The sequence below is a fragment of the Saccostrea echinata genome, unplaced genomic scaffold, assembly GCF_033153115.1.
Source record: "Saccostrea echinata isolate AGI-Se365-2 ecotype Australia unplaced genomic scaffold, CSIRO_AGI_Sech_v1 ptg000008l, whole genome shotgun sequence".
Lineage (NCBI taxonomy): Eukaryota > Metazoa > Mollusca > Bivalvia > Ostreida > Ostreidae > Saccostrea > Saccostrea echinata.
The window spans coordinates 7589175-7607142 of record NW_026889757.1 but is presented as its reverse complement, the minus strand read 5'-3'; the positions used below and the strand labels follow the sequence as shown (position 1 = coordinate 7607142).

Below are 17968 nucleotides of genomic sequence, written 5' to 3'. Positions count from 1 at the left end.
CTATTTTTGCTCCACACTATCCCTGGGGTTTAAGATTTCAACAAACTTGAATCTACACCACCTGACGATGCTTCAATTAACATGATTCATCATCAAGGCTTTGCTATTCTTGTGAAGTTTTAAACTTTTCACTATATAATCCTATGTAAAACTTTGATTGCCTGTTGTGATCCCATTCTACCACTGGGGGAGGGGGGGGGCTGATTTGAAAAACTTAAATCTACACTAACCTGAGGATGTTCCCATGTAAACGTGACTAATTATGGCTTTGCTGTCTTTGTGAAGCTTTGTAAAGTTTTTTTTCCCTATATATTACTTTCAAAAACTTTGATTGCCAGATATGGCCCTACCCTACAGACGGGGAAGGAGTGGGGGTCATGATTTGAACTAACTTGAATTTGCACAACCTTAGGTTACTTCCATATTAATATGACTAAACATGGCTTTGCTCTCCTTGACAAAATTTTAAAATATTTTTTCACATACATGTATTTTATTCCTATTACATCAAACTTTTGATTCCCTTCTGTGGCCCTTCCATACCCAGGGACCAAGATCTGAACAATTTACAGTTTACACTTTTTCAGAAAGCTTTTACCCAAATTTCATCCTTTTTGGTCTAGTTGTTCTTGAGAAGAGTTTTCTTATATCTTTCAATGTATAACTTTCGTTTCCTATTGTGGCCCCCTACCTACCCCTAAGGACCATGATCTTCATAATTTTCAATCTACACTACCTCAAGATGCTTTCACCTGAGGTTCATCTTTTCTGTCCAGTGGTTCTTGAAAAGAATCTTTCAAAAGTTTTTTCTGTCTACTTCAATGTTAAACTTTTATTTCCTATTACTGCCCCCATCCTACCCCCAGGGGATATGATTTGAACAATTTATAATTTGCAATACCTCTGGAAGTTTTTATCTAAGTTTCAGCTTTTCTGGTCCAGTGGTTCTTAAGAAGATTTTTAAAGATTTTCCCTATATATCTCAATGTAAAACTTTTATTCGCTATTGTGGCCCCAACGTATCCCCAGGGAGTTAAGATCTGAACAATTTAAAATCTATACAACCCCAAAAAACTTCCAAATAAGTTTCATCTTTTCTGGCCCAGTACTTCTCAAGATTTTTTAATGACATAACCCTATTTTTGCCTTTTCTTGATTATCTCCCCTTTGAGGGGGCTTGGTCCTTTATTTTCACAATTTAGAATCCTTCTTATCCAAGGATGCTTTGTACTAACTTTGATTAAAATTAGCCTCATGGTTCTTGAGAAGAAATGAAAATGTGAAAAATTAACAGATGGATGGACACTGTACAATGGGTGATTGGAAAAAGCTCACTTGAGTTTTCAGCTCAGGTGAGCTAAAAAGTATTCCTATGGTGGGCCAAAGAATGAAAATGCATCAGTTGTGTCGTGGGGAATTAAATCTAAATGATATTAAAAAAACCTTCTTATCAACTATATGGAACCAACATTTTCATGAGCCACATAGCTCCCAAAAGGTATCGGGGTATCTTGTTTGTAATATTACCCTCAAGCAACTGGATTTCAAATATTTTTAAGTAAAACTCATACACTAGTACTGAAGCAACCCCTCAGGCTGTTGTATTCTCAACATTAATAGTGACACATGTATCATGAATCGACAAAAGTACTAATTGATTTTTCTTTAATTCTGAGATAAGCAACTTTTAGAAATGGGAAAATACAAGATATAACAAAAAGAGAGTAACAGTTGAATTTAATATTCACTCTTATCATATCCAAAACAATTGAATGGTATAAGGAAATATTTTGTTAATACAGTATTTCTCTGTGGTTATAACAATGACCCAAGGGCAAGTTCTGGTAGATGTAAGCAACTGCATTTGTGTCCATGATTTCTTATACATTTAAAAACATCAACTTATTACATGTTTGAACATTTTTCAGTTTTCATTTTCTTTATAATGATAATCCAGATGTTTACTTGCTTAAAAAGAATTCTGTTTTAAAAAAGTAAAGAAATGAAAAAAAAAAACCCAGAAAAAAACATGAGATAAAACTGAAAAAACCCACATTTTTTTCAATACCTCACTATATAATAGTAAAACAAAGTTCTTCACAATCAATAACAGAATTACTTCTCAATAACACTATGTTATCAAGTTTTTTTAAATAATATATGATCTCCCTACGTTGAATTAGGCAATTATGTGTCAACATATGGAAAACAAAATCAGACTTCAAAACTTTCTTTGCAAAATACAACACTGGCATTCATTCACATATCTGCCACATTCTTCAACTCATAGAAATACTACTTTAGTTAGCAATAGAAGACTGCATACTGTTCAAAGCCATTCACAACATTGTGGAAATATACACAATTACAGACATATAAATACACTGTAGTGCTGCACTCGATCAATCTTAGCACACCACATAAGAGCATCCCTTACTGGAACAGAGTTTAACCTCCAGTGTCCTAGAACACCAGAGAGATGAATAAAAAACACTCACACCTCGGCTTTTTAGTTGCTACGATGAACAAGAAAGTTTTTGGTAAAGATTCCATTGTTAGTCCCCCACTGGTGATGTAAAAATACATGCTCATAAAACAATAGCAGATTTCATTTTTCCTTTTCATAAAAAGCCTGACCAAGCATGAAGATCAATGTAATGTCCAATCTTGAAATTCCTCTAGGCTACATATGTATATACTTTCCTGAAAAAAAAGATGATATATATAAGTGAATAATTTTTTACCAATTACAAAGAAAACAATCATGGGCCTTTGCAATAAAATCTTTAATTCGTGATAAGTACTCTGATTAAAAATGAAATTAAATAACTGTAGCAAAATTTACCAGCAGCAAAATTTTTAATTGGTATGAAATTAGATACACACATAATAATGTCTCTATATTCAGGGACATTTGTAAAGTTGGAAACGCTGACAATAGTGTGCATTAAGCACATTTAAGAATGTAAAAATTTTTAAAATCTAAACTATTCACATTTTCTTCAACACAACATGCCCAAGTTAATTAGTTATCTACCTGTCTTCTGGTGTTCGGGCTAGATATTCCCTTTCTATTAATCCCTCTATCCGCTTCTTAATAATGACTGGACTTGGGAGGAAGCGAGCTTTCAACTGTTCAGTCACCTGTAATACAAACATATACAAACTGACTTATTTTTCAAATCCATGCCTTTGTATCAATGCTAAACACTTTTAAACCTCTTGCTTCAAAATCGACTTCATGTGCTTTTCTTAGTAAATCTTTAAAAGCATGGAAGGAAATTGTGTGAAATCAGAGGTAAATGGGGTGTTAGCTCCATTGAGAAACTTGTGTGTATTTCAATTCTAACACACTTTTCTTGAAACAATTTTAATTATAATATCTGAACCTGATTAAATCTTTCACAAATAAAAGTATACCTCTGCGACTAAGACATTGTGCTGTAGCTTCTTTCTTGCTTTCATAATCCTTACAATGGCTGCTTCTATCGTACAACAGTTAAGGAATTATCTTCTGTAAGCACTACAGTAAGAGTTTCCACAAGAAAGAATGGTTTTATTATTTTAGGCAAACCAATATATTAACATGTACTTTTTTATCATCTTCTAAAAGCAATTATTCAAAATCTGTTTTTCCTTTACAGGAAATAAATGATTTTTTTTCATTTCTCATTTTGGACTAACCAATGAACATTTGATAAATACTCTACATAATGTAACTTTACATGTTTCTAGTCTTTCTGTCATGTTGACTGGACATAGAATTAAATGCTTCATAAAGTTAAAGCTTATTATACTAGAAAATAGAAAGTCATATATAAAAAGGATATTCATGTTTCCTGTCTTCATCAACCTTCACCCTGGTCTCCTTTCTCTCTGGTTCGGCTTCCCCTTTATTGGCCGCCACTGAAAAAAAGACAGAAAGAAAAATGTATTAAGAAAATAGACATACACATGCCGTGTTACTACATCATACACCAGCTGGCTTTTCATACATGTACTAGTATAATTAACTTATAAACAAAGTACAATTTTTCTCCAAGTGTGCAAACCTGTTTGGATTTTCACTCTGAAAAGCTTGGATGTAAAGTGATCATTCACTGTGAAAACATGGGCTGGTTCTACAAAGAAAAATAACTCTTATAAGTGTTCAACAAACATACATACAGATTATGTACATAAAATAGCACTACAAAGTTACTTTTAACAGTATTATCTAAAAGGCCAGTCTGTTTATTCCACAGTGCAGTTTGTATATACAGTCAAACCTGTATTAAGCAGTCACCTGCGGGAATCATTAAAAGTGACCTTTATAGAGAGGTGACCTTTGAAAAGAGGTTCATCTTTTTTTCAAGAAAAATTCTTTTCCAATTTATGTAAGTTCTGTGTTTTGAAACACTACATCATAGAATATAAAAGAAAGATGTGCTTTGGATATCGATGGTCTCAGATGTATTTTTAATTTAAAAAGTCTCAAGATTAAGTTCAAGATAAATTTGATGACTCCAACAAAAAATATATTGAGTCTAATAGGGCACTGCCATTATCCTCCCTCCAAACAACAACAAAACTTTCTTTTATTATAAGATTACATTATCATGTTGTGCCATGAATAAAATGAAATATATTTTTTTTTATCTAAACTGCCTCTAAAAAAACAAGTTTAGTTAGTCCTGATAATTGTATGTAAATAGTAGCGTAATAAACAGACAAGTCATAATATTCTCAGTTTATCAAAGCAGTGCACAATACAAATTGATATCAAATTCACAGGTGTTGTGACCAGCGTGACCAATTCTAACTGTCGTCTTACCTAGTTGAAAATCACGAGATAATCAGGACACATTGAGTAAACAAAACAGTTAATTAGGGTTTCTACAAATAATACGTTTCCTATGTGTTAAAAACTGCCTGTCATGCGTGTACACAATTACACCTATAGGAGTTGGACATGCCAAAGGTGAACTAATAATTAGGAAACACCTAATTATTGTATCCATTAATAGATAAATATAAGGATGCCTTGTGTATCATTCAGAATTTTTTTTAACCAGATTCCAATTCAATAAGATTAAGATTCTTTTAAGTCCGTTTTCCCGATAACCTTTTCGGCCACTAGCACCCTTGTTTAGCTTTGTTAAATGAATAAATAAATTATCCAATATTTTAAATGGTTTTAATAAGGCCAATTATTTTTTTCATGATCTCGCTACACACGACCAATTTACATTAGTGACAAAAATTGCCAGTCACCAGACTTTAGATCTGGTCACGTGATCGGACAAAATGGCCGCTATATACGAGGAAAAAAGGCGATTTTACATGAAATTTGATGACCGCTGACCGCGTTACGCAGGTGACCGCTTAATAGAGTTACATTATATAGGAAAATTCATTGGGAGGAAATAAAATGATGGCATAGGACAGGTGACCGCTGGATAAAGGTGACCGCTATGACAAGTTTGACTGTACATGTATATGTCATATTTTTACTAAAGGGTGGGGTGAATTTAATTTCAGGTCTTGGTTCATCAAGACCATAAATTGTAACAGAAATGCCCAAATAAAATTGTAACATTCTCAAGGGATTTATTCTTGTAACCTCACATTGACATCTCTGATGTAAATATAAAGTTATATTATTTTGAAGGTTACTCCACAATGTGAAACTAACCAAGAGCTGTTTACCCTATTCTGCAGTTTTTAGTAATTTCAATGGTTTCTGTCCGTAATTTGGGCTTTTCATCCACAATCTTTGTTGGCAATACATTGTCTTAATTTTCTAATGTATATTTGATAACTTTCAGATGAGAATGATAATAACTGTGATGTTAACATCCTTTTTGTCAGCATGTATCATGCATAACATATACCACATATAACACACTGATTGCCTTACCCACTTCCTTTGTCTTGGGTTCCTTGTGTAACACTCTTTGTGAGACCTTTCCTACAGACAAGGACTGGATTGCTCTAATTAAATCTCTCTCCTGTATGTCGGTTTCATTCTTAATTTCCTGTTCAAAAGAAGAATCACATTTACATCCCTCCACAAGAAATCAATTTCACTGAAGGCTTTGCATAAAATTAATGTACACTAACAATCATTTTCTCAATAATCAAAATCAATCTACAGTAATACTTGTCTAGTAAGTTTTCTTGGATCCCCAGCTATATAAATTTTATGAAAATTCCTTATACAGATGTAATAAATTACGGATATAGCAAAGTAATTTCACAGGTCCTAGTGACTTTGTTAAAACTGAGTTTTACTGTAGTTTGTTTTTAGTTAGTTGTTGAATACGAGTAATTTACAATGAATAACTGCAGTAACTATGCAATAAATGCCATAGTAACAATTGAATATCTTGTTATCAGACTGCTTAAAGCACCATCATTACCTCAAAAGTCCACTTTTCACTCTTGTTGAAGAGCATCAGTATACACATCTGGTATGTGGACACCTGCATGATGTGTTTACGGGGCTCTTTTGAGCTAGCACCAGCTCCCCCTGCATCGTCTTTCTTCTGTCCAAAAAACGTGGCATTCAAGTCGGCAGAGCCAAGCTGAGGCTGTAGAGTGAGCATTCTACCACTGTGTTTATTTAGGTAAAACCTGAATATAAAGATTAGGAATGGTAAAATTGAAATGCTAACAAAAACACCTCATTATTATTTTAAAGCATATTATTAATATTCCAAATTTCATTTTTTTTAAGATATGATTATATGTTTTTTTAAAATTCTGAAGAGAATGGTATTTCCTCTATGGAGTATAATTATTCTAATATACTTGTACATGTGATACCTAACCCCCCCCCCCCCCCATCCATCAGAACCAAATTCTGTGCACTTCTGATCAGCCATACCTTCTAAAGTTTTCAAAGGCTGTCCTTGCTGTGTGTGGTACATTACACCGTGGGTTAGCATTAGGAGTGGGCCAGAATCCAGTAGTTAAAACTCGAACCACTAAATCTACACCTGCCATATTTACCTACAATATATAATTGTACATATAAATGAATTAGTAAAAAATCACTTTGAAATATTTCAAAAAATTTATTCAACAAATAAATTCCTTTATCATTTTTCTATCTTATTTAGGCCATATGAATTCAAATCTTTGAAATTCACCCCAAGCTGATCTTTATTCTAACTATCATTCTTCATATTATTTATATCACTCTTTTCATACAAACTGCTCAAATTTCATTGTTTAGTGCTAATATGAGTATACAGTAAAATTTTTAAAGCTTTAACAAATTTAATTTCTTAATAATAAGCTGCAATACATGCATATATTTGTATACGAGTCCTATTTTTATTTTTTATTCATGTATTTTCATATCAAAATTTGCTGGGGTATGACACTTTGAGAATGGCAGGTGTATAACCAAAATAACTGTTAATGCACATTTAATATTTCTTTTTCCTTCTAATGACAAAAATATACATATATAGCAAAAATTCCAAATCTTTGTGTACTTTATGAAATTGGTGTATTCTTGTGTAAAGAATCATAAGATAATGTGCCCACTTCAATGAAGGTATACACGTACAAAATTTCATGTGAATTTGTATGACATCAAATAAAACCAAATTTAAGTACAGTGTGTATATAGCAGACAATGTCCTCATGTATACCTGATCCCCTGCCTTCACCTATAAACAAAGACAATCAAAATCCAAGACAAATGTGACAAGCATGCAACAACATATTCAGTCTGCTATCAAAGATAATGGAATACACAGAAAATTTCTTTCCTAGGCCATTGATATACCAGTAATGTATATGATTTTTTCCAAGCTCTGCTAATGAGTAGTTTCATAAAACAGAGACTTATCAAATATATGAGTGAAACGGTTCACCGCGGTAACGATTCACCGCGGTATTTTTTCTCTGTTTGATACACGGTGCAAAATCTCCATTTTTCGGTTCAGTTCATTTTTCGGTCGGGATCGTTATTCAGTCGGGTTTGGCATAAGGTAAAACACGTTACTCAGTATAAATAAGTATAGAAAACGTTAATTTTTGATGACTGATAGCTTGTAAAATAATTTTTGACAGTCAAATAATTTTGATCAATTTCTTCTAGTCAATTTGCAAATAAAATTCGTAAAATATGTGACTAGATTTAGAAAAAGAAAGCATAAAACCATGTTGAATTTGTTTCTTTCTATCAAAATGGATCGTATCGAAAAAAAACCGAACCGAGACAAAATTATACAATACGTATCGAACCGTGAAGGAGGTGTATCGTTTCACCCCTAATCAAATACAATTCTACTGCCATACCAAAAAGTCTAGATTTTGCTAAAATACAAATACTTAAAATACATGTACATGTATTTGCATGGGAAGATTTCTTCAGTATACTTACACTGGACAATGTTAGGGAACCCTTGAATTCCTCCATGATAGTGTTTGAAACTGTCATATCCTTAAACATTCCCTCCAACTTTGATGTGAATTGACAACCACACTCGGTCTAAAACAAAATTTACGAGATTTAACGAACATAATCATTTCATGTGCATTAAACAATTCATGATACTAGATTCTCTACCAATTAAATGAAATCAACAAACTTTTTTTTAAAGATAGCATTCATGTACATCATGCAAGAATGACTAAAAAGCTGACAATCATATTTATCTCCTTAAAAGCCTACAGCCTTTTAAAGTCTCCCTCTGAGATGTTTGGATGTTTATAAGGTATACAATCTTAAGTTAAATTTTTGCTTAAATCATTTAACCCCAGCATAACGTCTGTAAGACTATTTCTTAGCTATGCCATAGCCATTTATAACTGGAATATAAGGGTGTAAAAAATAAATACAGTGGTATGATATATTTACTGTACTTCAATCATTTCACAGATACAAAGTGAAATGTCTTTGTACCTTGAGCTTGGAGATCATATTCTTTTCTGAGTCATCAGATCCACTCTTGTTAAGCAGGAGACGTCGGGCCAGATGTTGTTTATAATACCTCTCAAACACGTCCTTCTCTTGTAGGAAACGGAACAGAACCATGCTCTTATCTAACACAGTCTCTATCTCTTGCTCTGACATCTACAACAGAAGTGTTGTTTATATTTTATCATATTCAAAACAATGTATTAATAGTAATTGTCACAAGTAACCATGTTCAATACAGTATTATCAAATCATGAAGTTGTGCAGTATGATATTTTGCACAAATCTGTGCAATTTTGCTACCATTTCTTAAGAACAATGAAAGTAGATTGAAGTCTTTGGTACAATACTATAACCATTGTAGCAAAACTGTTATATTAATCACCTTTCAGATGCATGAGGAACCTACAAAATCATTAAGAAATGTCTCCTAAACAGTTAATTTTTTATTTTAGTACACACACTTACATATACATTTGTTCTAGGACATTTTAATTAATCTACTACAGTTATTATAAAACCATTCACACTGTTACTACTTAAAAAGAGTTTAAAATAAACAAGAGGCCCAGGGGCCACATCGCTCACCTGAGCACTCTGGCTAGGAAAAAGCAGAAATCAGTTGAGTCTTGAAAAGTTTTGATATAAAAGTGGTTCGAGGGGGGGGGGGGGGGTTAATTTGAACTTGAATCTATACTTCAAAGGGATGCTTTTGAATTAATATGACAAATAATGACTATGCTGTTCTTAGGAAGACAATTTTTATTGATATATCATTTGTATTCCTTTGTATAACTATGATCCCCTGTTATGGCCCCTCTATTCTCCTGGGGGGGTCATGATTTGAAAAAAAATTGGAATCTACATTACCTGAGGATGCCTGCATTTAAATATGACTAATTATTGCTTTGCTGTTCCTCAGAGGAAGATTTTAAAAGGCTTGCTTTTTCCTATGTATTCCTATGTAAAACTTTGATCGCCCATTGTGGCCCCGACCTACCCCTGGGGGGTCATGATTTAAACAAACTTGAATCTACACTTCCTGAGGATGCACCCATTAAAAAAAAACAATCATGGCTTTGCTGTTCTTGAGAAAAAGATTTTTACAAATTTTTCCTATATATTCCTATGTAAAACTTTGATCGCCCATTGTGGCCCCACCCTACCCCCGGGGGTCATGATTTGAACAAACTTGAACCTGCACTACTTGAGGATGCTTCCATGTAAATATGACCAATCATGGCTTTGTTGTTCTTGTGAAAAAGATTTTTACAGATTTTTCCTATGTATTCTTATTTAAAATTTGGATCGCCCATTGTTGCTCCACCCTACCCCCGGGGGTCATGATTTGAACAAACTTGAATATACACTACCTGAGGATGCTTTCATATAAATATAACCATTCATGGCTTTGCTGTTCTTGAGAAGAAGATTTTTAAACAATTTTCCTATATATTCCTATGTAAAACTTTGATCGCCCATTGTGGCCCCACCCTAACCCCGGGGGTCATGATTTGATCAAAATTGAATCTACACTATCTGAGGATGCTTCCATATAAGTTTCATATTTTCAAGCATAGTGGTTCTTGAGAAGAAGATTTTTAAATGATGCCATTAATTTTTCATGAATTCATGATTATCTCCCCTTGAAAGAAGGCGTGGCCCTTCATTTGAACAAACTTGAACCCCCTTCACCCAAGGATACTCTGTGCCAAGTTTGGTTGAAATTGGCCCAGTAGCTCTGGAGAAGAAGATGAAATTGTGAAAAATTTACAACGACAACAACGCCGCCGACGACAGACAACGGACAAATTTTGATCAGAAAAGCTCACTTGAGCCTTCGGCTCAGGTTAGCTAAAAATACTGTGGACAGAGCTTCATCACTGGCAAACATGAGCACAGGGACAGAAAAAAAAAACTGGAATTGATTTTGTAGAGGTTATTTTCACTTATTTCCATGCTATTCCTTACCCCTTTTACTCCCTTCTTTAATTTCTCATCTATAAATAGTGATAAATACTCTGGGGATTTGTGATTTATATTGATGAAGTATTCAAAGTCCTTGGAGATCATCTGTTTAAATTGTTTGTCATCGCTGAAGGACTCGTGGAGGAAGTGATCAAACCGATCCTTAAGGTCCAGTAAACTCTGAAATAGATCAAGAGTAAACTCTGAAATAGCCAAGAGTAAACTCTGAAGTAGCCAAGAGTAAACTCTGAAAAGGGTCAAGAATTTGATGCCAAAGTTTCCAAAAAATTGTACATTCCTTGAAACAAAATCTTTTCCTATTAATCTTAGTTTGAATAATGATAAATGTATAATTAAACTATTGTCAAATTTTTATATAGTGCAATCATTAAAGAGTTTTATCAACAATAAATAAAATGCATACAATTAATATTCAAAACCGATTAAATAAAAGTGCCAGGATTTGATCCTTGTTTAATTATACATTGATTACACTTTTTTACAATTTGCTAGTTAACACAGTCATTACTTCATTCAACAGACACTGAAATAAACTAACCTGTACAAATGTTATAGCGTTCTTTGAGTCCTCGCCTTCTTCTGATACAATTGCTTTACCCTGCTCCCTCAGATATACACTTATACACTCACACATTGTCTTCAGACCCTCAGGAACACGGATAAATAATTTGTACATACAAGCGAGGTCTGAAAACAGATAGATGTATATATACAGAGTCTGATTTACATAATGAATACATGCAGCTCTAGCGATTAATATTAATTTTGTATTATGGATTTCCAGGGATAATGCTAAATATTGGTCCCTGAACATTAATCCATTAAGGTGTAAATAAAGACAATACTAAATGATTTATTGTGAGATGCTTCATAGACAAACATACCATCTGTTTTATTGTTTTTGAGCATGTGCACCACTCCAGAATTTTCCATCTATAAAATAAACATAAAATTTACAAAATTCTTTGTTTTTGAACCCCCTCCTACATACACACATAAATTTACATTTTTATTATCCTCAATCAAATATACAAAATACTTCAATTAGAAATAGATGTACAGTATAGCAGGGTTCGACGCTAACTTTTTAAGGCTTTAGTTCAACCGGACTTGTGCTTCATTACTTTTACTAGTCCGCGCCCGATTTTATTAGTCCATCAAAAAAAAAGGGGGAAAAAAAGAAACATCAATGTTTTTTAAGATTTATTAAACGTGACAATTAATACATGTATACTTATTGTTTTTTGAAATAAACAAAGTATTTACGTGAAATATATTATTCCACAGATTCATTGAAATCTCCCAATCAGCAAGTACGATTGTATTCCGATCTCGTTTTTTCTTTGTCTTTACATTACATCCAAAACGTCCAAAATCTTTCTTAAAAGTGTCATACTATATCATGATCGCTAAAACCTCATACTTCATATCGATCAGTCGAAAAATTAAGCGCTGAATTGACCCGGCATTGCGTAACTATCCGCCAAAAGCTAGAAATCTAAAAATTCACGCGGGGTTTTCTAGTAAAAGTTGTCAAGAATCGGACATCGGTAATTTATTCATATTGTTTTTCAGAAATTTTTATTGGTCTGTTCAGACTAATTAGCCACATATTTTATTAGTCCGAATGAAAATGTATTAGTCTGAGACTAACAGACTAACGTTAGTGTCGAACCCTGGTATAGTTAGAAAAACAAATTTTACCTCCACTATTGTTTTCATGTGTTTACTAATCAGTTCTTCCTCTAGAACCTGTAATTGAACAGATAATGATATCAAGTAGAACTAAACATTTTAATTATTTTTAGAATAACAAGCAATATATTGGATGTTACAAGCTATGATGTATAATACTTTACATGGAATTGAGAAATCTAATTAGTATGGCAAGTTCTTTATGACAGAAACTCAAGCTAAGTTGATGCTCAGTGATACTTTAATTTCAAACCAAATTGCAATGCCCTATCTTTGATTTGTATAAAATATCATTATTTGTATATTTTTAAAGCCTCATTATAACAAAATTTGTGGTACAATTAGTCCTCCTTAAAGTTGTTACAGTAACCCCCCAAATTCAGCTCATATTTTTTTCCAAATAGCCCAATCATTTGCAAGCTACATTTCACTGTTAAATATCTATAATTTTTTTTTTTGGGGGGGGGGGGGGGGGGTAAAGGGGTATTCTAATACTGTCACTTTAGAACATCTGAGGAATCTCTCAGGTAAAACTGTATTTTTAAACTTGACATTTGTGTTCTTGTGAATATTTGGCTGGGAAAACATGCATACATCTACTTATATATTTCTTTGACAATACCTTTCCCTGTAGATTGTTTAGGGTTAAGGTACTCTTGCCCAGCCATCCATTAACCCCTTGTGGATTTGTTTTTGAATCTGTAAAGTAAGCCTATTTGTGTAACTTTTACAGTAGGTTTCTCTGTGGATTTATTTGGGTAAACTCTTACCTTGACAATAGGTTCCTCAGTACTTTTGTCTAAGTAATGTGTTGCTCTCTCAGCTTCCTCATTTATCCTAGCCTCCACTTTCTTGATGTACACTGATGCACTGTTTTCACCCAAGAACTTCTGACTCTCGCTCTGTAAATTTCAAACTGATGTTGTTATCCATTCTTTGTTTCAATACTCATATTTACATATATGTACTTTTAAAACATTATAATTTTCATTTTCTTCTGATTTCAATTATTAAAAGTGTAAAACCATTCTAAGTCATTTTTGAAGATCGCATACAATTTATCACTTCATCTTCTGTCTATCATAAGCAATCTAAATAAAATGAAAAAAAATTGCATCTGTTTTTTTTGCTAATGCTTCACTCAGAAATCTTTACTTGAATATCTTGTTTCTCGATTGTGCATATACCATATAAATAAAGATTTTTTCTGGGTTTCCATCCATTTTTAGGGTACCACACAAGAAAAGATATAACACAATACTTTACAGTGCTAATAATCTCTGGAAGTTTGTCAAAAGTTAATAGCATTATAATTAGTCACACAAAACGTGGGCATAATGAGTAAAAATAAGGTACCTTGTAAAATTCTGCTGATTGTTCCAGGAATGGTCTCTCGAAATCTTCTTCATAGACATTCCTAGAGTCTATACCCAGTACCATCAACATCTGGCAAGCATTCTTCACTGCTCCCCTGCAGATAAGATTTCCGTACAACTTAACCAAAAGGGTACAATATTATTTCTTTTAACACGAGGTATAATATACGGAAGACAACCTTGTATGCCAGACGATTCTTTAAATGGACATTAAATTCTTTGCAAATGATAGTTTAGGTACCGTATGGCTAATATTTCCTGAGGAAGTCGTGTTTAATCTAATTTGGTTTATTTTAGGAATTCAGAATATGACATAGATTGCTGGTTGTCTCATTTCCACAAGTTCCATTATTTTGTTGGAATTTAACATGGAAATAACAAACTTTGCTCATGTACTGAATAACTTTCATTTTGAACACTTTCTCTTCACAAACTATTTATCATTCTTTCTGATAAGTTTTCAAAGAATTTGAATCCTTTCATGCTTGCTGCATGCTAAAGAATGATGGAAAAAACACTTCTGCTCACCACTTATATATACTGTATTTAAATCATTTTTAAATTTATGCCACATCCTGCAACATACAAAATTGTAATGCAATTTATAAATACCTATCAACAACTTCTCCTCTGCGTTCCTTAGCAACCATTTCCAGCAGTGTAGTGCGTAGATGGTCCCTGATGGTGGGGTGTCGTACCACCTGGTCCCTGAATATCATTAATCCCAGGTTGTACACATTGTCAACATTGTTTTGTTGTACATAAACACGATCCTAAAAAAATTAATTTCATTTCCTGAATAACCATTTCAAAACAGAAGTTGTTAAAAAGAAGTTTTTAATATGTAAGAAATGACAAGTTCTACAAAAAAGATGAGTGTAAACATGAAGTGAATTTAAAATTAAAATGTTAATCTCATTTCTATTCCCATTATTGATAACATCATACCATATACATCAGAATATCTCTGATCATGACCATTGAGGTTTGGTGGTCATTCCAGGCAGAATTCAAAGTCTGTAGGAAATTATTGTTGAGTGCTGCCAGCACATCTTCCTTAACCTGAGAAGAAATGACATTAATTATGATCACATTAAAAAACCCATGAAAATTTAAAATTTGGAATTTTGAGTAAACTATATCTTCAAAGAATGTGGGCACCACAGATACACATTAGTATACATATTTCCTCCTCATTGGAAATGTCATTGCACTGTAATTTAGTTAAAGAGTTTCAGATTTACTTCAATTTTCTTTTCTTGGCACTGTTACCTGAATTCTTCTAGTGCTGTGATATAAGCAAACGAAAATATATGATTCCTAAGATACTTATGCATATACTACTTATGTATTATTCTATGAAACTTCACCATTCCAATGGACTGAATGATGGAGTCTTAAAATGAAATCTGGAGGTATCAACTTGTAGACATCAAATTTTCAAGTTATGACTACACTTTGCCACTATCAATTTTTTAAGGTTTTATTTCAACCTGGAAGAACTCAAATCACTTGTTGATATCTGTCAGATTTGCCCTTTCAATACTTTTTATACCTTAGTTACTAGATGTTCAGTAACAACATCTCGAAGGCCAGTATACAATTTCTCTCCATGTTTATGAAGCACCATGGTGTATGCATTTCTGTATAGTTCCTCAAAACTTAGACCACTGTTATTCTTTTTCTGAATTTCTTGAATTGCATTCTTTAATAATGCCCATATGTTGTTCACATACTTCTCATCCATAGTCATCTGAAAATAAATAATGAAAATCAATTCAGAGTTGTTTTCTTTTTAATTCAGAACAAAAAGTCACTTAAATTAGACTCACATACAATATTTTCTACCTTGCCAATACTCAAAAGTATGAAGTAGGATAATCATTACTGCGCGTTTTCTATTGTTTACAAATATTCAAATCCTAACTGAGGCCTATGAAACAGCTGATTGATACTTCGTACTGACTTAAAAATGACTTACTGGAAACGCTCGAATTCTCATCTTGGTGTCTTTCCTGGGTTGTTGTCTTAGGCCACTCATTTTTGTGAAAAAAAAAATCGTCCTGGCTGATTTAGCGAGATAGTCTAAATGTCTCCACAGAACAAGTTAAGAGGATTAATATTGACTAAAACAACAGAATGCATCTATAAGTATATAATTATGCATTTCAATGTAAAAATTTCTGCCATATTTTTCAATATTTAAGGCAATTCATTAGTCTTTAGATCACATTCATCGTTCATCTTTTTTTACTCGACCTAATAACAACCAATTTTGAGTCTACGCGCAAGAAATTACAAATCTGAAACGATTGTAAGCTTACGCTTAAGAACCTTTTTATGTACAAAAAGAATGAATATTTATTAAAAAATGTAGTTAAAGTCATTATTTTGACGACTTTCAAAAAGCATACAAAATTGCACGTTTTCTTTATCACGCGTAATAATATTCCAATAAATATGGCGACAAAAGGTTATTTCCGTTATATTTCTTTGACCTTTCTGTCGTAACGTTTCTATATACTAATAATAGAATAACTATTTATAGCAAAGGTTTCCCTTCATAGCGACTATGACAAAATCTTTAAAATAAATAAATAAATACTGAAACTAAAATGGGTTATAATAAATAAAAATAAAATAAAATTAAAATTAAATTAAATTAAATTAAATTAAATTAAATTAAATTAAATTAAATTAAATTAAATTAAATTAAATTAAATTAAATTAAATTAAATTAAATTTAATTAAATTAAATCAAATCAAATTAAATTAAATTAAATTAAATTAAATTAAATTAAATTAAATTAAATTAAATTAAATTAAATTAAATAAATAAATAAGTTGAACATCTTATCGGTCCAAGAAATAGCACTTTAAATTATTTTCAAAGTAAAAACTATATTTTTATTTTAAAGCTGTATATCCCCTACTACGCAAACTCCGTCACCATAAGCGGAAAACACGCCAGGTTACTCTCTGATTATATTTTGATTTGTTTCTTGTTTGCTACACTTAGTAATGAACTTAAACATTGTTTTCAGAACTATTTTAACAATATTCAGTTATTGGACTTATACGAAACAACGTACTATACATAGAACGCGTATCACATCCGTGTACATTACGTCCAATGAACCCTAACTCCGTCACCAGAGCCATCTATAATATGTCAACGTATTAGATTTTTTTCAGTTTACTTTTTTTCTACCTTCATCTTAAACTTGTATATAAACATAGAAAATTAGTTTTGAAGATGTGAAATAGTATTAAATTATATTTTAGGAAAAGTACATTACGCAACGTTATCTCCAACGTGTAGCGTATTATGCCAAATTGAGACGAAAAATAAAATATTTTTATCCGTATTCAATACAGTATGTCATATTAATCCTTTGGAAAAGACCTTCATAAATATGACTGACATGTAAAAATGAGCATATTGACGCACATGTCGGAGGTATCGATGGAATAGTGCATTTAAAGGAAATAGTACTTATACTGATTTCACATAAAATATGATAGATACAACAGATTACGTGTATTGTTATTTATTTTTGACGGATTCTTGAATTTGACTGGAAAAATTTGTAGATTTTCAGCATGTAAAAAATGACGTTACAATCGCATTCATTCACAGACAGCGCGGAATTTCCCGAAAGTGACGGAGTTAGGGTAGTGACGGAGTTGGGGGGTTCGACGATATATACACAAAGCTAAAACCAAAAGTAAATTGCAAGATACGCAGAAGTGACATGTACCAGGGGCCTACTGGTATCATCTGTGAATAGGGATAAACACGGACCCCTGGAAATTCCAGAGGTGGATCAAGTGCCTAGGAGGAGTAAACACCCCCTGTTGACCGGTCATACCCGCCGTGAGCCGTATGTATTGATCAAGTAGACGTAACATTCCGTAGTCAAATTTAACAATTGGTGGGATATGAAGTTAGCCAAAATACGACCCAGTGATAGGTTATATTTGCTTACAA

The 17968-nt window shown here is 32.6% G+C and overlaps 1 protein-coding gene across 1 annotated transcript; it reads right to left on the bottom strand.

Annotated features, from left to right (window-relative positions):
- Window positions 1-1720: 1720 nt before the first annotated feature.
- On the bottom strand, window positions 1721-16245 carry LOC133181005 (cullin-3-B-like). The gene is made up of 20 exons (XM_061315511.1): window positions 15959-16245; window positions 15533-15730; window positions 14926-15039; window positions 14590-14750; window positions 13958-14072; window positions 13372-13503; window positions 12611-12658; window positions 11791-11839; window positions 11445-11593; window positions 10889-11065; window positions 8903-9073; window positions 8381-8488; window positions 6869-6993; window positions 6402-6615; window positions 5900-6017; window positions 4053-4121; window positions 3831-3906; window positions 3421-3490; window positions 3038-3144; window positions 1721-2703 (listed from the first exon to the last, which is right to left on the bottom strand). Exons 1-20 carry the CDS (start codon window positions 16016-16018, stop codon window positions 2679-2681), a joined length of 2286 nt encoding a protein of 761 aa, XP_061171495.1. The 5' UTR covers window positions 16019-16245; the 3' UTR covers window positions 1721-2678.
- Between the last annotated feature and the right edge of the window lie 1723 nt (window positions 16246-17968).

Bases quoted from the DNA above. Each gene is read 5' to 3' on its own strand.
- LOC133181005 (XM_061315511.1), bottom strand. From the start codon at position 16,018: ATGAGTGGCCTAAGACAACAACCCAGGAAAGACACCAAGATGAGAATT. The intron at 13,504-13,957 runs GTACCTTATTTT...TGAAATTTACAG, and splicing joins AATCAGCAGAATTTTACAAG to AGCGAGAGTCAGAAGTTCTT. The intron at 3,907-4,052 runs GTTTGCACACTT...TCTTTTTTTCAG, and splicing joins CAGAGTGAAAATCCAAACAG to TGGCGGCCAATAAAGGGGAA.